General features: G+C 42.3%; 1 protein-coding gene across 1 annotated transcript in view; it reads right to left on the reverse strand.

Moving 5' to 3' along the window:
* Positions 1-9758, reverse strand: part of LOC137320449 (thrombospondin-4-like) — a 97731-nt gene extending 87973 nt beyond the window's left edge. Inside the window, exons 1-2 of the mRNA XM_067982145.1 lie at positions 9677-9758; positions 669-875 (exon numbers count right to left, since the gene is read on the reverse strand). Coding sequence (XP_067838246.1) covers positions 669-875; positions 9677-9758 — 289 coding nt within the window. The remainder of the gene's footprint in view (positions 1-668; positions 876-9676) is intronic.
* Between the last annotated feature and the right edge of the window lie 18051 nt (positions 9759-27809).

Here is a 27809-nt window from a genome sequence, read left to right on the forward strand (position 1 = left end):
GAAACTCAACTGGACCAACCACATAAATGCCATAGCTACTAGTACAGCTCAGAGGCTGGGTATTCTGCAGTGAGTGGCTCACCTCCTGACTCCCCAAAGCCTTTCCACCACCTACGTGACAGGAATGCAATAAAATATTCTCCAGTTACCTAAATGGGTGCAGCTGCAACAACACTCAAGTCACTTGACACTATTCAGGACAAAGCAATCCACTTGATGGGCACTTCACCCACTAGCCTAAACATCCATCCCTACACCATCAATGTACCGTGGCTGCAGTGTGTACTATCTACAAGGTGCACTGCAGCAATTCATCAAGACATCTTCAGCAGCACCCGTCCAAACCTGTAACCTCCATCACCCAGAAGGACAAGGCCAACAGGTGCATGGAAACACCATCGCCTTCAAGTTCCCCTTCAAATCACACGGCATCCTGACTTGGATTCCTATCGCTGTTCTTTCAACCTCGCTGGGTCAAAATCATGGAACTCCCTACCTAACAGCACAGTGGGAGCAATTTCATCACATGAACTGCAGCGGTTCAAGAAGAAGGCTCACCACCACCTTCTCAAGGGCAACTAGGAATGGGTAATAAATGCCAGTCTTGCCTGGGATGCCCAAATCCCAAGAATGAATTTTTAGAAAATGACTAAAACATATCTTCTTACCTTTATTTAGTCGACCCAACACTGAAAATTCAAAATATTTAATATTGCCTCTGGTGGAATAAAGTCCAAAGATGGCAGCAAGAGATTTTGGTTGCAGTTTAAACGTTGACACAATATAGATTTCATTTACTGCTGGAGTATCAGTGAGAGCTTGTTGTAGCAGGTCCACATAACCTCTGTGCTCTGACAAAGAAAGAAGGTCAAGAACTGCAAAAGAATTTAAAAGAAAAAGCTTTAAAGATACAGAATAATATTATAAAATTCTCCTAAAACAGTGAGAGGCAGACATAATAGCAAATGCATTGTAGAGGATAAAGGTAGCTTTCAAAAGCTCTCTTCCATCTCACACACACACACACACACACACACACAGGATTAACTTTCCCAATTTCTAATATAATATAATAGAAATTGTTATTAGAATTGTACAACTAATAGAAACATAAGAAAGCTATAATGAGAAAAGCTTATTTAGCTATAAAGTCCATTCCTTTCACAATAACAATGCATATATTTGGTTATATATAGTAAAAGGGTAGTCAAAGGAAGGTTGAGGCCGAGTCGGGACAGAAAGGGAGATCTTCTTGTGGAGGCAGAGGGTATGGCTAAGGTACTAAATGAATACTTCACATTGGTCTTCACTGGAGAAGAGGATGCTGCCAATGTAGCAGGTAAGGTGAAGGTAGTAGTGATATTGGATAGGATAAAAATAGATAAAGAGGAGGTACTTGAAAGGTTGGCCGTATTCAATGTACAAAAGTCACCTGGTCCAGATGGGATGCATCCTAGGTTACTGAGGGAAGGGTAGAAACTGCGGAGGCTCTGGCCACAATCTTCTAATCCTCCTTAGATATGGGGGTGGTGCCAGAGGACTGGACGATTGCAAACGTCACAGCTCTGTTCAAAAAAGGGGAGAGGGATAAACCTGGCTATTACAGGCCAATCAGCCTAACATCGGTGGTGGGAAACTTTTAGAGACAACAATCCGGGACAAAATTAATTGGCACTTGGAAAAGTATGGGCCAATAAATGAAAGTCAGCACCGATTTGTTAAAGGTAAATCATATTTGACTAACTTGATTGAGTTCTTCAATGAAGTAACAGAAAGGGTTGATGAGGGTAGTACAGTTGATGTTCTGTATCTGGACTTTCAAAAGGCATTTGACAAAGTATCATATAATAGACTTATTAGCAAAATTAAAACTCATGGGATTAAAGGAACAGTGGCAATGTGGATACAAAATTAGCTAAGGGTTAGAAAGCAGAGAGTAGTGGTGAACAGTTGTTTTTCAGACTGGAGGGAAGTATACAGTGGTGTTCCCCAGGAATCGGTATTAGGACCACTGCTTTTTTTGATATATATTAATGATCTGGACTTGGGTATAGAGGGTATAATTTCAAAGTTTGCAGATGGCACGAAACTCAGAAATGTAGTAAACAGTGTGGAGGATAGTAACAGACTTCAGGAGTACATAGACAGACTGGTGAAATGGGCAGACACGTCGCAGATGAAATTTAACGCAGAGAAATGTGAAGTGATACATTTTGGTTGGAAGAATGAGGAGAGGCAATATTTTAAAGGGGGTGCAGGAACAGAGAGACCTGGGGGTGTATGTACACAAATCTTTGAAGGTGGCAGCACATGTTGAGAAGGCTGTTAAAAAAGCATATGGCGTTATTAATAGAGGCATAGAGTACAAAAGCAAGGAAGTTGTGCTAAACCTTTATAAAACACTGGTTAGGCCTCATCTGGAGTATTGTGTTCAATTCTGGGCACCACGTTTTAGGAAGGATGTCAAGGCCTCAGAGAGGGTGCAGAAGAGATTTACTAGAATGGCACCGGGGATGAGGGACTTCAATTACATGGATGGAGTGGAGAAGCTGGGGTTGTTCTCCTCAGAGCAGACAAGGTTATGGGGAGGTTTGATAGACGTGTTCAAAATCATGAACAGTTTTGATAGTGTAAATAAGGGGAAACTGTTTCCAGTGGCAGAAGGGTCGGTAATCAGAGGACACAGATTTAAGGTGTTTGACAAAAGAACCAGAGCGGACATGAGGAAACATTTTTTTAACGCAGTGAGTTGTAATGATCTGGAACGCACTGCCTGAAAGGGTGATGAAAGCAGATTCAATAGTAACTTTCAAAATGGAATTGGATAAATACTTGAAGCGAAAAAAATTTACAGGGTTATGGCGAAAGAACAGAGGAGTCGGACTAATTGAATAGCTCTACCAAACAGCTGGCACAGGCACAATGGGCCAAATGGCCTCCTCCAGTGCTGTATTATACTATAATACTGTGATACTATGAAGAAGTTAAAAGGAGCTAAAGAGGCAGAAGAGTTGGGAGGAACGCCAAAGACTAAGGTTGAGATGGCTAAGGTAGCTGAGGACTCTGCCACCAATGGTGGATAGGGATGGGGGATGGGGACTGCATAGGGGAGGCCGGTGTCAGAGGACTGGAGGATGTGGGAGTGGATACAGGGCTGAAGAAGGTTGCTGAGATGGGTTGGGCAAGGCCAGAGAGGGACCTATAGATGAGAATGAGGATTTTAAATTCAATCTCTTGCAGGACGGGGAGCCAATGTAGGTTAAAGATGACAGGGGCAATGGGCGAGCAGGAGCTAATGCAGGACAGAATATGGGCAGCAGAATTGTGGATTATTTGAAGTTTATGGAAGGTAAAGGACAGGACTCTGGCAAGTGTTATAAAAGTCAAATCTAGAGTTGACAATTGCTTTTGTGGCAGTGGGGGTGATGTAAGGGCAGAACCATGCAATTTTGTGCAAATGGAAATGAGCAATCTGCTTTCCTATGGATTCTATATTACTTATTTAATCTCCTGAAAACTGTGCAAAATTTCTTCCTATTCCAAACCCCACCAAGCTAATCAGGTTTACCCTTACATTTTACATTATTTATCTGTGGTTGATTTCCATGATGCAGCAGCTGAGGAGCCATCGTGATTTATAGAGTACTTGACCATCCCTGTCTGTATATATCTTAACCTTCGGTCCTATTCCTAACGAGATATTTCTGATGAAAGGTCATTGACCTGAAACGTTAACTTTGATTGTCTCTCCATAGATGCTATCTGATCTGCTGAGTGTTTCCAACATTTTCTGTTTTGATTTCAAATTTCCAGCATCCGCAGTATTTTCTTTTTGAGATATTTCTCCAGCTCTTTTTTTGAAAAAGTTAATTGCCACATTGTTAATGGATCTTTCTGGAAGTCAATTCACTATTCTTACAATATTAGTCAATCCCTTTTCCTTCTAGAAATGCATCAATTTGTCTCTTAAACCTATTTATATTTCAATGTCTTTCCCTAGTTAAATTATTTCACAGGTGAAAAGTTTTCCTCTGATTTCTCTCCTTTTATTCTTGGAGGTTGCTAGATGTCTTCCTTATTTGTAATGTCCCAAGAGTGCAGGAGGGCACCATATTGCTCCCAATGTTCATGATTTCTCAGATGAAACTTTCCAAGATGGACAGCCTCAGTCATCTAAAGTGCCCATCTTGACAAGTGACTCTCTCACAAATGTTGATGTGGGCAGTGCATTTAAAAATGTTTCCTTTCAGTGATATCACCGCAGTCTAGCTGAAAGTTCCATCTTCACTAATTTTAATGATAAAATATACAAGTGAAAAGTTATATTTCTATCCCATGATCTTCAGGCTATCTATTGGCCCCGATATGTTATTCAAATTTAATTTGTCACTTAGTTTGAAATGCTATTGTATAGATCACTCGTTTCCTGGTGAAAAACCCAACGGATACTTTTCTATTCTACATCAACACTCTGTGTCAACTTTATTTTCTTTCAATATAGGAAAACAGGCAGTTCTTACATTCACTCACAGCTCAAGTGATCCTCACTTTTCTGTCTCCAGTATGAAGCATGATTTACACTTGTGAATCATCAGTTTCAGCCAAATCTCTTTTTGGTCATTCTTATTTTCTCCCATGTTTACAGACGGACTTCTCAAAGGAGAAGTGAGGCATGAAGCTAAGCCCCTAAACTAAACTTAAGGAGTAATAGCTTCACATGTTGATTTGAGAAATAGATTGTCACCTAATGCAGTGCATATTGGCTTAAAGCATTCAAATAAAAATTGGATGGATTCTTGATTCAGCAAAGAGAAGAGATTATGATTTAGGGCATAAATAGAACACAAATTAGTCATATAAAGCACCGCAAATGACTTAGATGACTGAACAAGTTGGATAGGCCTTTTCTTTTTCTACATTCTATGTTCCACATGAATGAATCATGTTAAGGTTCCACATCAGGCACTCGAAGCTTGATCAATTCTTTCCCTCTTCTTTGGGTCCCATCTATGAATACGCTTAGCCAACTGGTTGGTTTCTGCTTAGCACTACATAAAATTGATGTTTTCATATTTTAGATGTTTCTCCTCAAAATCCAGATCTTGAAATGAACTCACTCTCTGAATATGGCAAACATTTCAAGAAATATTTCAATATTCTCAACAAATATATGTTCCATTGAGAAATAAAAACTCCATGAGAAAAGTTATCCACCCGTGGCTAACTAAAGAAGTTAAGGATAGTATTAGATTTTAAAAAAAGGCTTATAATGTTGCCAAGAAGAGTAGTAAGTCTGAGGATTGGGAGAGTTTTAGAAACCAGCAAAGGACGACCAAAATATTGATAATGAGAGAAAATAGAATATGAAAGTAAACCAGCAAGAAATATAAAAATTGATTGTAAGAGCTTCTACAAGTATGTAAAAAGGAAGAGAGTAGCAAAATTAAATGTTGGTCCCTTAGAGGCTGAGACAGGAGAAATTATAATTGGGAATAAGGAAATGGTAGAGCCATTAAAAACAAATATTTTGTATCTGTCTTCACTGTAGAAGACACAAAAAGCGTATCAGAAATAGTGGGGAACCAAGGTGCTAATGAGAGTGAGGAACTTAAAGTAATTAATATCAGTAAAGAAAAAGTACTTGAGAAACTAATGGGACTAAAAGCTGATGAATCCCCTGGACCTGATGGCCTACATCCAAGAGTTCTAAAAGAGGTAGCTGCAGAGATAGTGGATGCATTGGTTATGGTCTTCCAAAATTCCCCAGATTCTAGAACGGTCCCAGCAGATTGGAAGGTAGCAAATGTGACTCCGCTATTCAAGAAAGGAGGGAGAGAGAAAACACGGAACTACAGGCCAGTTATACTGACATCAGTCGTTGGGAAAATGCTGGAATCCATTATTAAGGAAGTGGTAACAGGGCACTTAGAAAATAATATTATGATTAAACAGAATCAACATGGTTTTATGAAAGGGAAATCATGTTTGACAAACCTATTGGAGTTTTTTGTGGATGTAACTAGCAGGGTAGATAAAGGGGAACCAGTCAATGTTGTATATTTGGATTTTCAAAAGGCATTCGATAAGGTGCCACAGAAAAGGTACACAAGATAAGGGCTCATGGGGTTGGGGGTAACATATTAGCATGGACAGAGGATCGGTTAATGGACAGAAAATAGACAGTAGGGATAAATGGGTCATTTTCTGGCTGGCAGGCTGTAACTAGTGGGGTGCCGCAAGGATCGGTGCTTGGGCCTCAGCTATTTACAATCTGCATCAATGACTTAGATGAAGGGACCCAGTGTAATGTATCCAAGTTTGCTGACAATACAAAGCTAGGTGGGAAGATAAGCTATGAGGAGGAAACAAAGAGTCTGCAAAGAGATATAGACAGGATAAGTGAGTGGGCAAGAAGGTGGCAGATGGGGTATAATGTGAGGAAATGTGAGGCTATTCACTTTGGTAGGAAGAATAGAAAAACAAAATATTTTTTAAATGGTTAGAAACTATTAAATTATTAACTATTGGTGCTCAGAGTGACTTGGGTGTCCTCATACAAGAAACACAAAAAGTTAGTATGCAGGTACAGCAAGCAATTAGGAAAGCAAATGGAATGTTGGCCTTTATTGCAAGGGGGTTGGAGTACAAAAGTAAGGAAGTCTTACTACAATTGTACAGGGCTTTGATGAGGCCTCACCTGGAGTACTGTGTACAGTTTTGGTCTCCTTATCTAAGGAAGGATATACTTACCTTAGAGACGGTGCAGTGAAGGTTCACTAGATTAATTCCTGGGATGAGAGGGTTGTCCTATGAGGAGAGGTTGAGTAGAATGGGCCTATACACTCTGGAGTTTAAAAGAATGAGAGGTGATCTCATTGAAACAGATAAGATTATGAGGGGGCTTGACAGGGTAGATATTAAGAGTTGTTTCCCATGGCTGCAGAGTCTAGGATTAGGGAGTATAGTTGCAGGATAAGGGGTCGGCCATTTAAGATTGAGATGAGGAGGAATTTCTTCACACAGAGGGTTGTGAATCTTTGGAATTCTCTACCACAGAGGGCTGTGGATGCTGAGTCATTGAATATATTCAAGGCTGAGATAAAGAGATTTCTGGACTCTAGGGGAAACAAGGGATATGGGGATCGGGCTGGAAAGTGGAGTTGAGGTCAAAGATCAGCCATGATCTGATTGAATGGTGGAGCAGGCTCGAGGGGCCATGTGGCCTACACCTGCTCCTATTTCTTATGCTCTAATGTTCTTATATCTCCTTTGCTTAGGTTCTATCTGCTTTAGTCATATATTTATGGAAGAAAACTTCCCTACCATATCTGTTGAGGAAGCTCACAAACATCGGAGGGGGGGAGTCCTTATTTGCATCCGTCAACTACCCCAAAAACTTTAATGTCAGGAACTTTGTGCATGATCATCATTCCGAAGGAACATTATCAGAAATGGTGTCGAACAACTTTTTTTGAGTATGTATTTAATCCTTCTGACCATGATATTTCAAAAAGGAATCTTCTCACTTCTTCAGGGCTGTCTCACCCTGGTTCCAAAAGTTCCCCCTACCCCACAGTTGATGTTACTGGCTGTTGTCCAGCAGATCGGCAGAGCTAGGAGAAAAACTTTCTGACCAATAAGAATCTGATTTGCTATTTCTGTGTTTTTGGAGGGCACTATCCTTCTTTGTCACTTCAGTCAGAGGTCCTACAAATATTTTTTAATGGAATTTATCGACTGGGGCTAAGATCAACCCACGGATGCCCATTTGAATACTAATCAGATTAGCCTTTAATTTCCTGTTCAGCATATTTGCCTTGGTGCTGATCTCAACATCTCTTTGAGACTTGGTCCCTATATAAGCCATGTCTCCACATCTGTGCAACATGGACATGCTCCTTTGTTGGTGAAATTTGACACCATCCCCACTTCAATGGGCATATCCAATGTAAAACTCGCGTAGTCTTTTTTTTACAAGAGTTTATGACCTTTACTTCATCAATATTTCAGAACCCTGGTCATTCCTTACTTGATCTCAATTCCTACTCTCTTGGAGATCCAACCTTTACTTTCTCCTTCCAATATATCTTTGTCATTCCAAATTCTTAATGACCCCAGCTGGGCCCCACTTGAATGCAGTTGTTTTGGTGTTTTCACAACAATGTGACCGCTACTGAAACCATTACTGAGGAACGGACGTTCATTTTCTCTATTAGGTCACAGCAAAAAAAAAAGTACATGTGATTTGAACTATTGGATCTTACTGATAAAAACACTAAGAAATGAATAGTCAAGGGCAATACAGAGGACGCAGAATTTTTGATGTCGGATATTAAATAATACTGATTTCCTAGCCCTTCTGAAAGGACTCTCAAACCTCTTTCAAATTGAGGGCAGCGCCCTTGTTAATATAGTGAGGTCCATAACCCATTCCGTCATTAATGTCCAGAAATAACCCACATTATTAAAGAGAAGACATATAGTTGCTGGGAAAATAATGCAAGAACAGTATTATAATAAAATGACTATCATTTACAGTTCAGTAGATTGTTTTCACAAATACTTAAATATTCATCTCCTCGATTTGATTTGAATAAGCGTCTAACATTACATTCCGGTGGAACACTTACTTATTTAATTATAATGTGTGAGGTTATATTTAAATGGCTAGAAGTAATTTTGCTCGGTAACCAATTTACCAGTCAATGGCTGGATAGACGAGTTGTTGTCTTGCACCGTGGGGCTGAGTTCCAACGCATATTTGAGTCTAGTCTCATTACAAGATATTTGGCACGTCCCAACGTAAAATGGCAATAACTACTTTTTGATTTTGAGAAAGGAACTCAGTGGCAAGCATTAATTCTTGTTACGCAAAACGTTCTTATTGTCTTACTAACTGGGCACTTAACACCATCTAACAATCTCTCACATTACTGTCACTCTACTTTTTGAAAATGACCAATTTAATGAAGTCTGGGTGTATATGTGGACTGTGGACTGGTTCTCAATTCGTGTAGCGTGTCCCAAAACACCTCAGGAGCAATCAAAACTAATTATATATAACAGATTAATATTAAAACAGATGACCATCCAATGAGGAAAATAACAGATGCTTATGGTTATGGTTCAGAACATACTATTTTTTTTAACTTTACCAACCGTGGGCAAAGCATCTAATTTAAACTCCCCTGGATACAGGAATGAATTGTAATCGGTAGGGTCTACGGATGCAGACATTGTCTCACGGACAGCAGAGAGATTCCGTCCGGCGACAGATTGGATTCCAACGTTTTCTCAAGTAATTTTTCTTTTAAAACAGCATTTTGTTTAAAATTAAAGTTTTTTTTCAGAATGCAGGACTCACCATCACAGCGCAACAATTGGTTTACGCCTTGGAGGTAATGTGATGGGTTTGTACAGTGAATTTACCCCAATCCCGCTGGGTACTTTAACGAGATTTTTAAAAATCACCTCCATAGGCGAGTAATTGAATCTCGATGTATTTTCTTTTAAAACAAGCATCAATAGCGAAGTGCATCGAAATGTATTACTTTACATTTTATATAATCATAGACATTGGTGAAAGGATTTCACATCAAGTGATGCAGAATAATTCGCAACTGAAGTAAAAAATGAAATCCTTCTGCCCAGTTATCTGTGTGTCTCAGATACTCACTTTCTGGTTCAGAATCAGTTGAAAAACTTGGAGCTGACTGCAGGAGAAGTCGGAAAAGCAATATCACAATGCTCCGCTTCATCTCTTCTGGGTTTGAAAGCCTGTATTCCAAGCAGCTGTGAAGTCTATCTACTAAAAATATCTCAGAATAAGATTTCGTGGCTAGAAGTTAGAAGTGCGGCTGGAGAAGTGTGGCTAATAACAACACTGGGACATGCTGACACTCATCTGATGCCCCCTGTCCAGCTGTGGTGTGATGGAGACCTTTGTGGCTGAAGTATCGGATCGACCTTTCTTTTAACTGCCTCACACGCTCGCCTCGCACTGAGAAAGTGTGACGACAAAAAGTTGCTCCATATGGGTTAGCATTTGCCTAACTTCTTACACTCTTGGGATAATGGCTTGTTACGAATAAAAGCTTACTTCAATCTTTCTGCTTGATGTGAGTTTTAAAATATATTGGAAAAAAACGTTTTGATTCATTAAGCATGATGCAGATCATCTCGTAGTTGAGAGAAAAGGGGAGCAATAGAAATACTAGATGAATGACAGGGAGGTTGACAGTTACCTTGTAGAACCAAGAAAAATGCAAACCTAGAATAGCGCAAAAGAAGCAATTAAAAGTTAATTTTAAAAGATTAGATATACTGCCTCTTACTGGATGGCTCGAAACTGTATCGCAAGTCAGAAAGGTCTTAAAGAGGCATAGAATTTAATGGAAAAGGAAATGGGCTGCCGATTCGCTACAGCCCATTTTGCACTACTGCCGAAGGCCAATTTCACCCCCTTTGTCTTCATAAAAATCTGAAAAGAAAAAAAAAGACTTGCATTTATATGGTGCCTCTCATGACCTCAGGACGTCCCAAACTGCCTTACAGCCAATGAAGTCCTTTTGAAGTGTAGTCACTGTTGTATTGTAGGCAACACGCAGCCAATTTGCGCATAGCAAGCTCCCACAAACAGCAATGAGATCATCTATTTTACTAATGTTGGTTGAGGGATAAATATTGGCCAGGACACCTGGGGGAACTCCCCTGCTCTTCTTTGAATAGTGCCGTGGGATCCTTTACATCCCCCTGAGAGGGCAGTCGGGGCCTCGCTTTAACATCTCATCCAAAAGACGGCACCTCCGACAGTGCAGCACTCCCTCGGTACTGCACTGGAGTGTCAGCCTAGATCATGAGCTCAAGTCACTGGTGTGGAACGTGAACTCACAACCTTCTGATTCAGACGGAGAGGATGCTACCACTGAGCCAAGGCTGACTGCTAAATGCAATATAAATGCAAGTCTTTCTTTTCATTCTTTAACGGTTTCAGCGGCAGAGAGGCGGCGGTAAGGGCAGAGGTGTGCAATGTTACACTTATGGTATAGACATTGGTGATGGATAGGATGTGGGGTTTGAAGCTCAGCTTATGGACATCAAGGTTTTGCACAGACTGGGTCAGCCTGAGTGAGGGACCAGGGAGGGGAATCAGTAGCAAGGGAGCGGAGGTTATGGCAGACTTAAAAACAGCGGCTTTGGTCTTCCTTATATTAATTTAGAGGAAGTAATCACTCATCCATGACTTGATTTTGGACAGGCAACCTGAGAACATGGAGGTGGCCATGTAGTTGAGAGTGGTGGTGATGAGGTCAGTGAGCCTAACATCAGTGGTAGGAAAATTATTGGAAAAAATTCTGAAGGACAAAATTAGTCTCCACTTGGAGAAGCAAGGATTAATCAGGGATAGTCAACATGGCTTTGTCAAGGGAAGATCATGTCTGACTAATTTGATTGAATTTTTTGAGGGGGTGACTAGGCGTGTGGATGAGGGTAACGCAGTGGATGTGGTATACATGGATTTCAGTAAGGCCTTCGATAAAGTCCCCCACAGGAGACTGGTCAAGAAGGTACGAGCCCATGGAATCCAGGGTGCCTTGGCACTTTGGATACAAAACTGGCTTAGTGGCAGAAGGCAGAGGGTGATGGTCGAAGGTTGTTTTTGTGACTGGAAGCCTGTGGCCAGTGGGGTACCACAGGGATCGGTGCTGGGTCCCTTGCTGTTCGTGGTCTACATTAATGACTTGGATATGAATGTAAAAGGTATGATCAGTAAGTTCGCTGATGATACAAAAATTGGTAGGGTGGTAAATAGCGAGGAGGATAGCCTCAGTCTGCAGGACGATATAGATGGGTTGGTCAGATGGGCGGAACAGTGGCAAATGGAATTTAACCCGGAAAAGTGCGAGGTGATGCACTTTGGAGGGACTAACAAGGCAAGGGAATACACAATGAATGGGAGGACCCTAGGCAAGACAGAGGGTCAGAGGGATCTTGGTGTGCAAGTTCACAGATCCCTGAAGGCGGCGGAACAGGTAGATAAGGTGGTAAAGAAGGCATATGGGATACTTGCCTTTATTAGCCGAGGCATAGAATATAAGAGCAAGGAGGTTATGATGGAGCTGTATAAAACACTGGTTAGGCCACAGCTGGAGTACTGTGTGTAGTTCTGGTCGCCACACTACAGGAAGGATGTGATCGCTTTGGAGAGGGTGCAGAGGAGATTCACCAGGATGTTACCAGGGCTGGAGCGCTTCAGCTATGAAGAGAGACTGGGAAGATTGGGTTTGTTTTCCTTGGAGCAGAGGAGGCTGAGGGGGGACATGATTGAGGTGTACAAAATTATGAGGGGCACAGATAGGATGGATACTAAGGAGCTTTTTCCCTTCGTTGAGGGTTCTATAACAAGGGGACATAGATTCAAGGTAAAAGGCGGGAGGTTTAGAGGGGATTTGAGAAAGAACTTTTTCACCCAGAGGGTGGTTGGAGTCTGGAACTCACTGCCTGAAAGGGTTGTGGAGGCAGGAACCCTCACAACATTCAAGAAGCATTTGGATGAGCACTTGAAATGCCATAGCATACAAGGCTACGGACCAAATGCTGGAATATGGGATTAGAGTAGACAGGGCTGATGGCCGGCGCGGACACGATGGGCCGAAGGGCCTCTATCCGTGCTGTATAACTCTATGACTCTAACTCTATGAGGTAGAGTGTGATCAGTGTACAGAGTTTATCCTGCAACTTACTGTGAGCAAATGTACAGAAGATCTATCTGTAATAATTGCTTGTCTTAATGTAGAAACCAGTTCCATTGTTGGTAACCAGCTTCAGGTTGAATGAAGAGGGTAGTTGCATCAATAAGGCTTTTCTAGTGATCCGGTGAACAGCATGGAGGTGGTTGTGTTGTCTAACATTGCCTCATAACACTCCATAGCATAAATGGTGAAATGTGAATTTACTTTTTTTTCCTGATCACAGCTTTTGGTTCACAATAAAGCACCATGATCAACCTGACAAACAGCCCTCTAAATCCAAATCTTTGTAGTGTGACAAATTTAAAATTAACAGTTGATCAAAGTGAATCTTTTTCACAGTGAAATACCAAGGTGTCCTTTTTAGTTTGGGTAACAGGGTGTCTCATTTCTTTTGGGTGTCACTTGTCTTCATTTCTCTCTCTGATGAGATGGAAGTTTGGCCTAACCACAGTAATGGCATTCTCAGCTTCTCTCTATATAGCTTTATGACAGGTAACTTATAGTTAACCTCAGGCTTAATAATTATAGGTAAGGCATTACATTCTTACTAACCAGTATGATGATTCACACCTCTGGAAGGGAAGTATGTATATCATCACAGTGCATAAGATATAGTACTATATGCTTATTGTGCTACCTACACATTATGATTATACGGGGTGCCACAGATGCTACAACTTTATTTTCTATATTCTGTATTTGAATTTTATTTTTAGTATTCACTATAGAAGGATACTGCACTATCTGTGGAGGCAGTTGTCACCGGGGTCACACCTTATACAACTCAATGTTTTTCAGGTATAGATTTATACAACTATATTCTGGATCCCTGTCAAATAATTGAAATATCATTAACATTCCCTCCTACCCCTATTCCAATCTTCAGAAAACCTCTAACCATTCAGACCCTTCACTCAACTCCCATATTGTACCTTGACTATAACATATTTTTGATTTTGTTTAGGAGGGCAGAATTATTGTTAAGTTTTTAGCTCTTTTCTAACCTTCCTACCCCAGATTAACCCCAGATTCGTTTTTTGTATTATAGCTCATTCTCATGGGTGAGTCTCAACTACTCGGCCTAGAAATTGTAATGCACCCGAAGCGGGCCGCAACCTTGGTGCAGCATCTGCTGCACGCCCCTATAGAGGCTAGCGGCAGGACCAAGGCAAATTGGTCCACTGGCAAGCTGCGGGCACCAGTCGCGGCCTCAGAAGCATGCTGCGGTCAGACACGAACCAATTTCACAAAGGGACCTGAAACAGGCCAGTGGACCAATTTGCCTTGGTCCTGCCACTAGCCTCTATAGGTGCGTGGTCCACTTCGGGCACATTATAATTTCTAGGCCGAGGAGTTAGGCTCCCAATTTGTGTAAGCAATGGGCCTGTCGCTGGCTTCAGGTGGACGCCCTGGATGACTACAGGACACCCTAACCAATAACTAGGCATAACTTCAGGTGTGCAGTCAAAATTTCTTGACCCCCATAATTTCAATAGTATCGATCCTCACCTTGAGATCTTAGTAAGATTTCAGTAATGTGCCCAGGAAATAAGCAGATTGTCATAATACCCAACAAGCTCACTCTACATGTAACTCCAGTCCCACACTAACATAGTTGATTTTTATTGCGCTTTGAAGTGCCCACTCAGTTACTAAGGAACGGAAATGTTACCCACATCAGGAGAACAAATAATAAAAAATCCTTGGTAACATCCTAGTGAATTCTAGCAACTGCTCTTAAAGCAGTATTGGTGGAGTTGTCTTGGTCAGAGATGAACAATGCAATTGAAAAATACCTTAAAAGAAGGAATTACACCCGGAAAAAATAACTTCCCTTTTTATCACCACTCACTGTCATATCTATCAATGGGAAATGGTATCTCTGTACTTTGAAATGAGTAAAAATAAAAGAACTCCACAGTGACCTTTATTTTAATTTTATACCTTTTGTGTGTTTGTCAACATTTATTTTTAACCTCAAATTACCTAGGATTGTATGTGTCACATCTTTTTTAACTGGGAACAATCTGACAATATGGTTGAAACAGAAGAATTGATTTTGAGTGTGCGTGCGTTTGTGTGTTTATGGAGGTGGAGGTTATTGAAAACTCCCCCTATGATATTAGGAAAAAATTAAAAATGCAAGGGCGTTGACTTAGTTCCATGGAGCAAAGATGGAGTATTGTCATGACATTATGCAAAGGTTTATTTTTCAGGAATACCTAACTCAGCTCAGTTTATCTTCCACATATGTAACAAATCCTAAAATTTACAAAGAAATGACTGAGATTCTAAGGCCAAGATGTGAAGAAAGTTCAGTTTCCTGATGAATTTGGTCACTATCAATCTTTAGACCTGAAGCTCTTTCATCTGTAAAACAGAAATACCAGCTCTTGACCTAAGCCCTGCATAGTGTTTGATCTTTGCATACGTTGTGCATGAAGACTCATTTCGCAGATGACTGAGGAAATTTCAATTTCATTTCACAATAACATTTTACGCAATGACTTCCAGGGGTCTCATTATTCTTATTTTATCAACAAATTGTGAAAGTAGTGTAGGATTTTCTGTCACTCCATCTTTGCTCCATGGAATTAAGTCAACACACTTACATTTTTATTTTTTTCTGAACGATCTACCATTATGTATTAATAGTAACAGCCTATAAATCAATGGTGATTCTCCACAGTAAGATATGCAGACTATAATTCTGATGTTATTAAATGACAAGTGGTCGCAAGTCTCCCCAGTCATAAAACACTGGTTAATTGATGTACTAACCTGTCATATGAAACACATACACATGGTTGAATTACTGGCCATATATCGTTCTTCCAGGCACAGAAGCTCTTGTTGCGGCAATACTTGTTGAGAATGTCATTAGTCATGTAGGAAATTGTGTAGAGAAGAGTCTTTTCTGGCTCAATGGGTAACTACATCTCCTGGTGTAGTACTGAACCATACACATTAGGATGATCTCATCTGCTGGTGCAGAGCTAATTGACCTCAATCAGGACAGTAATAAAGGCTCTGCGATTTAACTCAGTGCCCTTAGTAAGGGAGAGGAAGGGTCAGCTGAGTTTCACTTTCATTATCAATATCCAGTGATACATGCAGAAAAGTTCATGGGGTAGGAACTGGTATGCGTTGTGCCTGTTTTTTGGGTGTAAAACGGGCGCAAATCATACCAATTTAGCAGTGGGACGGCCTGCGACCATTTCCTATTTTCTTCTGTTGTCCTTAATTGGTAAATATGTACTTACATTCTGTACATGGCAGAAAAATTTACTTGGAACCAATTTGTCCAAACCTCTCATAGTTTAAAACATTTCTATCATATCCCCTCTTAGTCTTCTCTTTTCAAGAGAGAAAAGACCGAGGGTAGTCAATCTTTCCTCATACTTCATTCCCTTAAGTTCTGGAATCAACCGTTTAGCCTTTCTCTGTACCCCATCCAATAACTGAGTATCCTTTTCGAAATAGGAAGACCAAAACTACACGCAGAACTCCAGATGTAGTCTCACCACGGCCAAAGACAGTTTTAAAACAATTTCTCTGGATTTACATGTAATAATCCTCTCTACGCATCCCAACATTCTATTTACTTTTTAACAGCCAGGGAACATTATGCTGATGGTTTTAGTGACCTGTCCACTAAAACTTCAAGATCTATCTCCAATCTGATACTTCAAGTACATTCCGATTAAGAACATCATCCATGTCAACATTCCCTTTGCCAAATCGCATAATTTACATTTCTTTGTATCAAATTTCATCTGCCATTTCTTCACCCACTGATCGAGCTTGTCAAGATCTTTTTGAATTTATGTTCATTGATAGTCATCATTTATCACTGCTCCCAATTTGGTATTGCCAACAAATTTGGACACTTTGGATGCAATTCCTTTCTCTAAATCATTTATAAAAATTATAAAAATCAGCAGCCCCAATATTGAACTTTGTGGCACTCCACTGGTAACTGACTGCCAACTAGATACCTGCCCATGTATGACTACTCGTTGTCTACCAACCAACCAATTGTCAATCCATTTTAATACATTCCCATCTGTCCCATGATGCTTTGACATTATGTAGTAGCCTTTTATGTGGCACAGTGTCAAATGCCTTCCTGAAATCCAGGCAGATAACAATCACTGTCTTTTCCCTATCTACTAGGTCTTCCATTTCCTCAAATAAATCATTTTAAATTAGTCAAGCATGACCTCCCACTCCTAAAACCATGTTGACTGTCTTGGATTAGCTCATGCCCCTCCCTTATATTATCCCTCATAATACTTTCAAACATTTTCCTAACAGTGGAAGTAAAGATTACAGGCCCATCATTTGATGATTTATCCCTAACCCCTTTTTTAAAGATGGAAGTCACATTTGCTATTTTCCAATCCTTTGGGATTTGGCTTGTGTCTAGTGAACTCTGGAAAATATCTGCAAGGTGACTCAAAATCATTTGAGCCAATTCCTTCAGAAACTGGGATGCAAATTGTCAGAGCCAGGAGTCTTATCTGTCTTGAGCTTCAACAACCTCCCCAATATGTCCTCTCTGTGGTTTTAATTCTTGTCAGTCTACATTCACCTTTAAACAGTACCCCAATTCTGTCTTTTCTCCCCCTATTTCTTTTGTGATGTAGAAATGCCGGTGATGGACTGGGGTGGACAAATGTAAGGAGTCGCACAACACCAGGTTATAGTCTAACAGCTTTACTTGAAATCACAAACTTTCGGAGTTTTGCTCCTTCGTCAGGTAAAGTGAAGTGTTGCATAAAGACACAGCATATATAGTCAGAGAACAATGCCTGGTGATTACAGATAATCTTTCTAACTGCCCTTTATCACACCTCGGCAGAGAGATAATCACAGCAATCAAAGGAGTGAATGGTGTTCAAACAGGTTAGTCAGGGAAACATTACATCCAAGAATACTGAGGTGGGGTCACCAGGGGTCAAATGTAGCAGATGCTGGGGTTTGTATTAAAAACAGATAACTTTTTTTGCTGGAAATCGCAGCAGGTCCGGCCGCATGTGTGTATGGAGAACAAGCCAACTACGACTTGAGTCTGGATGACTCTACGTCAGGTGGGGTTACATCTAGCGTGACATGAACCCAAGATCCCGGTTGAGGCCGTCCTCATGGGTGCGGAACTTGGCTATCAATTTCTGCTCTACGATTTTGCGTTGTCGTGTGTCTCGAAGGCCGCCTTGGAGAACGCTTACCCGAAGATCGGAGGCTGAATGTCCTTGACTGCTGAAGTGTTCCCCGACTGGGAGGGAACCCTCCTGTCTGGCGATTGTTGTGCGGTGTCCGTTCATCTGTTGTCGCAGTGTCTGCATGGTCTCGCCGATGTACCATGCTCTGGGGCATCCTTTCCTGCAACGTATGAGGTAGACAACGTTGGCCAAGTCACAGGAGTATGAACCATGTACCTGGTGGGTGGTGTCCTCTCGTGTGATGGTGGTATCTGTGTCGATGATCTGGCACCTCCCCTTGACATTCAACGGCATTACCATCGCCGAATCCCCCACCATCAACATCCTGGGGGTCACCATTGACCAGAAACTTAACTGGACCAGCCATATAAATACCGTGGCTACGAGAGCAGGTCAGAGGCTGGGTATTCTGCAGCGAGTGACTCACCTCCTGACTCCCCAAAGCCTTTCCACCATCTACAAGGCACAAGTCAGGAGTGTGATGGAATACTCTCCACTTGCCTGGATGAGTGCAGCTCCAACAACACTCAAGAAGCTCGACACCATCCAAGATAAAGCAGCCCGCTTGATTGGCACCCCACCACCACCCTAAACATTCACTCCCTTCACCACTGGCGCACTGTGGCTGCAGTGTGCACCATCCACAGGATGCACTGCAGCAACTCGCCAAGGCTTCTTCGACAGCACCTCCCAAACCCGCGACCTCTACCACCTAGAAGGACAAGGGCAGCAGGCGCATGGGAACAACACCACCTGCACGTTCCCCTCCAAGTCACACACCATCCCGACTTGGAAATATATCGCCGTTCCTTCATTGTCGCTGGGTCAAAATCCTGGAACTCCCTTCCTAACAGCACTGTGGGAGAACCGTCACCACACGGACTGCAGCGGTTCAAGAAGGCGGCTCACCACCACCTTCTCAAGGGCAATTAGGGATGGGCAATAAATGCCGGCCTTGCCAGCGACGCCCACATCCCGTGAACGAATAAAAAAATAAAAAAAAATGTCTTGCAGAGGTTGCCGTGGCAGGGTTGTGTGGTGTCATGGATGCTGTTCTCCTGAAAGCTGGGTAACTTGCTGCAAACGATGGTCGTTTGAGGTTAGGTGGCTGTTTGAAGGTGAGCAGTGGAGGCGTGGGGATGGCCTTAGTGAGGTGTTCGTCGTCATCGATGACATGTTGAAGGCTGCGAAGAACATGGCGTAGTTTCTCCGCTCCGGGGAAGTACTGGACGATGAAGGGTACTCTGTTGGGTGTGTCCCATGTTTGTCTTCTGAGGAGGTCTATGCGATTTTTCGCTGTGGCCCATCGGAACTGTCGATCGACGAGTCGAGCGTCATATCCCGTTCTTACGAGAGCGTCTTTCAGCGTCTGTAGGTGTCCATCGCGTTCCTCCTCATCTGAGCAGATCCTGTGTATTTGCAGGGCCTGTCCATAAGGGATGGCCTCTTTGACGTGGTTAGGGTGGAAGCTGGAGAAGTGGAGCATCGTGAGGTTGTCCGTGGGCTTGCGGTAGAGTGAGGTGCTGAGGAGCCCGTCTTTGATCGAGATTCGTGTGTCCAAGAATGAAACCAATTCTGAGGAGTAGTTCATGGTGAGTTTGATGGTGGGATGGAACTTGTTGATGTTATCGTGTAGTCTCTTCAGTGATTCCTCGCCGTGGGTCCATAGGAAGAAAATGTCGTCGATGTATTTGGTGTATAGCGTTGGTTGGAGGTCCTGTGCAGTGAAGAAGTCGTGCTCGAACTTGTGCATGAAAATGTTGGCGTATTGGGGTGCGAATTTGGTCCCCATGGCTGTTCCGTGTGTTTGGGTAAAGAACTGGTTGTCGAAGGTGAAGACATTGTGATCCAGGATGAAGCGGATGAGTTGTACGATGGCGTCTGGAGATTGGATGTTGTTGGTGTTGAGTACTGAGGCTGTTGCAGCGATGCCGTCATCGTGGGGGATACTGGTGTAGAGTGCCAAGACGTCCATCGTGGTGAGGAGTGTTCCTGGTTCAACTGGTCCGTGGGTGCTGAGTTTTTGTAGGAAGTCTGTAGTGTCGCGACAGAAGCTGGGGGTTCCCTGTACGATGGGTTTCAGGATGCCCTCAACGTATCCAGAGAGGTTCTCACACAGGGTTCCGTTGCCTGATACGATAGGACGTCCGGGTGTGTTGGCTTTGTGTATCTTTGGGAGGCAGTAGAAGTCTCCCACGCGGGGAGTACGTGGGATGAGAGCGCGTAGGATGCTTTGAACGTCTGGATCGAAGGTCTTGATCAGTTTGTTGAGCTGATGGGTGTGTTCTTTGGTGGGATCAGAGGGTAACCGTCTGTAGTGTTCCTGGTTGTCCAGTTGTCGGTATGCTTCTTTGCAATAGTCCGTTCTGTTCTGTATGACGATGGCTCCTCCTTTGTCCGCTGGTTTGATGACGATGTTGCGGTTGATCTTGAGAGCATCGATGGCGTTGCGTTGTGCTCGGGTGACATTCTGGACTGTCTTGTGAGTGTGGCTGATGAATCTGGCGTTGACGCATCTCCTGACAGCTTGAGCATACATGTCAAGCTTAGGGCAGCGAGCCTCCGGAGGGGTCCAATTTGACTCTTTCCTCTTCGGTTGCTGTACTGCGGATCCCTCTGTCTGCTGTTCCAGATCATTGATTGTCTCATTGGGTTCGCTGCTGACATCTTGGGATTTGTGGAAGAATTCCCGGAGCCTCATTCTCCTGATGAATTCCTCTGTGTCCGCCACGAGATCGATGGGGTCCATTTTGGTGGTGGGGCAGAAATTGAGCCCTCGGCTGAGAACTTCGATTTCGAGTGGTTGAAGGGTGTGGTCGGACAAGTTGACGATGGACTTCCCTGTGGTTGCAACCGTGGTACCGGGGGAGGCTTGGTTGCTGCTGGTGGTGATGCCGAGTTTCTCAAGCTTCCTGCATGTAGGCAGCGTAGTTCCGCTGCCTCGTCTGTTTGGCGGTGTCTCGTAGCTGGTCTGCTGTGTCCTGAGCACAGGTTGAGAGTATGGACTCTATCTTGGTTTCGAGGTTGCGGCGTCTGCTGTAGAGTTGGTGTACGAGATGGTTGCGGAGTGTGCGAGAGGTACGAAGGCAGAGTCTCTCAGCATAGTCTGTGTTGTATGTCGACTTGAGTGGGTTCGTGATCTGTAGTCTCTGACTATATATGCTGTGCCTTTATGCAACTCTTCACTTCACCTGACGAAGGAGCAAAGCTTCGAAAGCTTGTGATTTCAAATAAAGATGTTGGACTATAACCTGGTGTTGTGCAACTCCTTACATATTTCTTTTGTGAACAACGTTGAAAAATAAAGTATTTCAGCAATTTCTCTATCTTCGATCACCACTTCCCCATTGTCATTTTTTAGTGGACTAACCTCTCTTTGCACCCTTTGTTTGCTCCTGACATTCTTGAAGAATGCTTCACTGTTCTGCTTTATGTTTCCAGCTATGTTTTCCTCGTGAGCCCTCTTTATAGCCCATATCAGTTTCTTGGCATTCCTCAAAATATCTTTATAGATCTCCCTATCCTGTTCCTTTCCCAAACATTTCAAAATTCTGTGTCCTTTCTCTTTCTCTTTCTCCCTAATGTCTTTTACTTTGTTAATAAGCCAAACTGCTCTTACTCTTTTATTCTGTCCCTGACCAATTTTCATCCTTGTTTTCAAATCCCTCCATCGCCTCACCCCTTCCTATCTCTGTAATCTACTCCAGCCGTAGAACTGTCTGAGATTTAGGGAGGGAATTCTGGAGCTTAGGGCCTAGGCAGCTGAAGGCATGGCCACCAATGGTGGAGCGATTTAAATCGGGGATGCGCAAGTGGCAAGAATCAGAGGAGCGCAGAGATGGCTGGAGTAGATTACAGAGATAGGAAGGGGCGAGGCGATGGAGGGATTTGAAAACCGAGGCGCTCTCGGACCGGCAGCCAATATAATTCAGTGAGCACAGGGGTGATGGGTGAATGGGACTTGTTGCGAGTTAGGATACGGGCAGCAGAGTTTTGGATGGGCTCATATATATGGAGGGTGAAAGATGGGAGGCCGATTGAGAGAGCATTGTAATAGTCAAGTCTAGTGGTAACAAAGAAATGGATGAGGGTTTCAGCAGCAAATGAGCTGAGGCAGTGGTGGAGACGGGCGATGTTACAAAGGTGGAAGTAGGCAGTCTTGATGATGGAGTAGATATGTGGTCGGAAGCTCATCTGAGGGCGAAATAGGATGCCAAGGTTGTGAACAGTCTGGTTCAGCCTCAGACAGTGGCCAGGGGGAGAAATGGAGTTGGTGGCTAGGGAACGGAGTTTGTGGTGGGGACCGTTGACAATGGCTTCGGTCTTCCCAATATTTAGTTGGAGGAAATTTTTGCTCATCTCAGACAAGCATCTCGGCCATTCCTACAACATCTATTTCCTTTCTATGTACCAGCACTACTAGCTCACCTCTTTTATTCCTTATAATCCTTGCATTCATATAAGCTCAATTCAGGTTATCCTTTAATATCCTTTTCCCCCTTTTCTTAATTATTCTTGACCTACAATCTGTTCTGCTTTCCCCTCCTCCCTGACACATTAGTTTAAATCCAGCCCCACTTTAACATTTCTGCAAGCACTTTGACACCCCTCCAATTCAGGTGAAGTTTGTCCCGCTAATAATTGAATCTCATCTGGAGATTCCCTTGCTCCATAATGCCATGGCATTGCTTATGGTTACCCTCTCCCACATCTTCGATCTAGTCCTCATCACAGGCACTCAGCACTAAATAATGGTTGGGCAGTTTCAGGTGCACAGGGGTTTCCTGCTCCTCTCCACTATTCCTTCCTGCCCTATAAGTGATCAGATATTTCTCCTGCTCCTGACTCTTCTCTGCCTGTGGGGTGACCACTTCCTTGAACTTATGTTCGATGAACTTTTCTTCCTCCTATACAATGTGGAGAATGGTCAGCTTGTGCTCAAGCTCAGCATTTTTATGCTCGAACAACACAAGCTTCCAACACTTCATGCATGTGTACTCCTCCTGGATATCTTGTGGTATCCAGGGAGGCTCACATCATGCATGCCACACACATAACTGACTTTGCAATTGCATGTGTGGATATAACCTATGAATCAACTCCAGTCTCAGAAAATTAATCCTTGCATTATGCATTGCATTAGAGTGAAACTCTTCCCATTGGCGGAAGGGTCAAGAACCAGAGAGCATAGATTTAAGGTGATTGGCAAAAGAACCAAAGGTGACATGAGGAAAAACTTTTTTACACAGCGAGTGGTTAGGATCTGGAATGCACTGCCCGAGGAAGTGGTTGAGGCAGATTCAATCATGGCCTTCAAAGGGGAACTGGATAAGTACCTGAAATGAAAAAATGTGCAGGGCTACGGGGATAGGGCAGGGGAGTGGAACTAGCTGGATTGCTCGTGCATAGAGCCGGCACGGACTCGACAGGCTGAATGGCCTCCTTCCATGCTGTAACCTTTCTATGAGTCTATGATTCTATGCTAAGGACTGAACCATGTGTGTCTGGTTAGGACATTCACCAAATGTTCACCTTAATGTCTACATTCTGTAAACAATTGGTTCTACACCAAAAAAATAGAAGTGACTTTGGTAATGATACCTAATGAGAATATGGCTGTCTATTGGTTAAAATCCAAAAGTGGAACTTTCTGCATGTGGATAAATTACTCTGCACACATAAACTACGTGCGGCACCTTATGACTTAATTTGTTGTAAAAGTCTGGAATAGATCTCTTTTGTGCTTTTCATTCATTTTTTGTAGTTTGTGGGTCAAAATGTTCTAAAACTAGACTACAGACAGGCAGAATTAATATTTGTTTTGGTGACATAACAACAGAGGTAGCTATAGACAGCTGCACAAATTTGACCTTGCTGTATTACTGAGACCTACACAATGAAATGAGGAAAATGATACGGAGGTATTTGCCATCGTCTAACGTGTGCTCCAGCCTCACTGGTTCAACTCATGATGTTGAACTGCTGCTGCACAAAAGATTTAGAGTTCCAGGTAATGTCACTGTGATAAAGATGCAATCTGTAAAATTTAATCATGTATATATGAAGTGTTACCTGACAGACTTCGGTCCGTTCTGAAATTCCATAATGGAGATGGGGGTTGTTGGATTTATTCCTCTAGTGTGATCCATTACTGTGTGTTATGATGCTGCCTTATTGAATTGGTGAAAAATATGGTTGTCACTGTGTACTAATGAGGTAAGCAAGCTAAAGATTAACTTAAGACATTTAAAGTTTTGCATAATTTGCAGTCACAAATTACAATATCGAGCAGGATTATAAAGCAAACAAATTATAACAATAAAGGAAACATAAACTAAAAAAAACAAAAGTTTGAGGTGAGGCAGATACACTTTCAGGAGATAGCAGTTTACTTAAAGGGTACCTACGAGCAATCGATAAAGGACAGGTAATGATCATTTCGTCCATCAAACTGCCTCATCCAGAGATGGTGTAGCCTCATGCTCTAACTCAAATGCATTAAAATTCTGTAAGAACGTAGCAGAATTAGTGAATAAAGATAGTTAGGCAGAGGTTATCTTGAGGATAAGGAAGATCACAAAATACTTACAGATGAGGAAGGCCATTTGGCTTATCTTCATTCATCCATCCAGGACAACCCTATATTCTGCCCTTTGCTAAAGCTAATGTTTCTTAAGTGATTCCATGATTTTCACCTCCACCAATCTGCCTAGATGTCCTTCCAAGTGTTGCTTACTCTCTGCGTAAAGAAATTAAGAGATTTGTGCCTAAAATCAACTAAATATTAGGAAACAAAAGATAATCATTAGTAGTAGTATTTCTAATACTATGACTATGACCAGCAGTGTGACCTAGAGATAGATCTGGGACCTGTACTGTTCATAATTTGGATAAATGATCATGATAAAGATAAAAGTGTAATGCCTACGTTGTGTTAATATCAAACTATATAGGGAAGTAAGGTATTCAGAAGAAAGGAATAAAATTCAAACGGATCCACAGAAATTAGGCAAATGAATTACAACGGTGTGCCTCTGACAACTATAGCTGGGGAAAGCTGACAAGTTTGGAAGGTAAATACTATCAACATCAAGAAGATGGTAAGATAGTTATGTACACCTTTCTTTTCTACTTTCAGGCACTTGACAGCTGTGGCTATTAAAAGCTACAGAGGAGAAACAACTATGGGCATTTGATAAAGGGTCAGCCAAGGGTCACAGAATAGATGATATAAGCAGATGGCCCGGGATGACAGAACACTGTTACTGAATGGCAGGCAATTGAGATCAATGTCATTAAATGCCTTGCTACATCTCCCCACCTTTAAAAGTCTCCTCAACATCGAACTCCTTGATCGTTAATTATTTCTTCTCCTCGTTCCTACTTGGTGTCCAATTCTCCCATTGTGATGTGCCTTGACATTTCACTATGATAAAGATGCTATATAAATGCATGTGGTTACTGTTGTTATTGAGAGAGGTGCAAGGGAGAACCTTACAGCCAGACTATTTTCATCAGGTATGCCATTTTTATTTCTCTGTGGAAGCACAGCTAGTAGTTCTTGACTGCCAATAAATTCAAATTAAGCCCAATCAACATATCAGACCCATCTGCACGAATAGAACTCTGGAAATCCAGCAAAATGTTAGTAGGGCTGTGGTGGAAGAAGTACAGTCCTGCACTGTTTTTTGGATATGCCCTAAAATTTAGCTATACTACAAAATGCGCTCCAAAATCATTTTTTAAATATTCAGCAATTCATCGCTGCCTGAGCCTCCCCATTATGATCCTCCAGACCCAAGCATAAGCAAGCTTTGTGTCTTCTTTCTTTCTCTCCCTGTACTGGGCTCATCTTGGCACATACTTCCTATAGGTCAGCCACATAAAAGGCAAGTGGCTGACCTACTCCCAGGTTTCCAGCCAATGATGCTCTTCAGTGTTTAAATTGGCCCATGGATTCCAGGACTACTGCTTTGATCTTAATGGTCATTGCCTCCTTATGCTTGTCTGTCATGGTCACGCCATGCAATTTACTCACCCTGTCCACACTCTGAATCAATTTGTTTAGCCCTTATTTAATTTTCCCTGATACATTGATATCAACAATGAAGTGGAGATTCAGAATTGCCTTTTCAGCTACTTTTTCTGCACTTTCAAAACCATCTAGTACTTCTATCACATTTTCAATTAAAAGCTAATCGAAATAATTCTTTAAAGAAAGTTTTTATTTTTATAAATGGAGTACTGAACAACAACTTACATTTATATAGTGCCTTTAATATTGTAAAATGTCCCAAGTTGCTTCACAGGACCGTTACCAGACAAAATTTGACACCGAGCCACATAAAGAGATATTAGAACAGGTGGCCAAAATCTTGGTTAAAGAGGTAGGTTTTAAGGAGTGTCTTAAAGGAGGAGAGAGAGGTAGAGAGAGGGATAGGTTTAGGGATGCAATTCCAGAGCTGAGGGCCTAGATGGTCGAAGGCACAGCCACCAATGATGGGGCAATGGAAATCAGGGATGCACAAGAGACCAGAATTAGAGGAGAGCTGAGATAATTGGAATAAGCGGAGATAACTCAATAGATAACTGTGGAATACCATTTTTATCACACCAGCAAAGATGGTGGATCTGGGATGGGCAGAGATGGAAAGCAACTCAGGAATGCAATCCAATGCGTCTCCACCTCCCCGCTGCATTCCAGGGGCAGGTTCCAGGAGCTGAAAGTGCACCCACTGCAGGAACATTGGATCTGGGAGCTGCCTGTTAGGTCCCAGCATTCAGAGATTGGCGGAAGCAACACTGGGGCCCGAACTGGAAGAAGGGCATGCGCAAGTGTTCTCAAAATGTGGTTCTGCACAGCCACATTAATTAGGAGAGAGTTTCTTGAGTATAAAAACTATTTTAGTTCCAGGCAGTATTCCAGGCAACTCTTTTATTAATTGGAATGCATTACAACTCTAATTAGCTGCCGTGTTTCCTCACATTATAACAGTAACTACACTTCAAAAGTAACAAGACTTGCATTTATATAGCGTCTTTCACGATCTCAGGACGTCCCAAGGCGCTTTACAGCCAATGAAGTATTTTTGAAGTGTAGTCACTGTTGTAATGTAGGAAACGTGGCAGCCAATTTGCACACAGCAAGGTCCCACAAACAGCAATGTGATAATGACCAGATAATCTGTTTTTAATGATGTTGGTTAAGGAAAAAATTTTGGCCAGGACACTGAGAACTCCCCTGCTCTTCTTCGAACAGTGCCACTTGAGAAAGCAGACAGGGCCTTGGTTTAATGTCTCATTTGAAAGATGGCACCTGACAGTGCAGCACTCCCTCAGTATTGCACTGGAGTGCCAGCCTAGATCTTGTGCTGAAGTTTTAATGGAACTTGAACCCGCCACCTTCTGACTCAAGACGTGACGAGTGCTACCAACTGAGCTATTTGTAAACAGAGAAAAAGGACTGTTTACCACTTTTATGAAGACTATTCCCCATTAAGAAAGATTTGAAACAAAGACATTAAAAAAATAGTTTATTTAAAAGATCAATGGACAACCCTTATGAAAAATAAGACTACCTCAGCCTACATGCAGTGTGTGCTTTTAGATTGGCATAACACTTAATTTAAAAAAAAACTAAATGTATACAAGTAACTAAATAGTAATAAATGTGATTGTTCAAAAAATAGGGAGGCGGGGGCAGTTGGAAGACCTGTATTGCGTAGGAGTCCAGTGTCCTAGCTGGCAGACTTCGTGCAGTGCTGAATACAAGGCTCCCCACATTACCACAGCTGCACGCCCGTCTGAGCGAGTGGTTCCGGCTCAGAGAGGG

This window comes from Heptranchias perlo, chromosome 4 (genome assembly GCF_035084215.1).
Source record: "Heptranchias perlo isolate sHepPer1 chromosome 4, sHepPer1.hap1, whole genome shotgun sequence".
Taxonomy (NCBI): Eukaryota; Metazoa; Chordata; class Chondrichthyes; order Hexanchiformes; family Hexanchidae; genus Heptranchias; species Heptranchias perlo.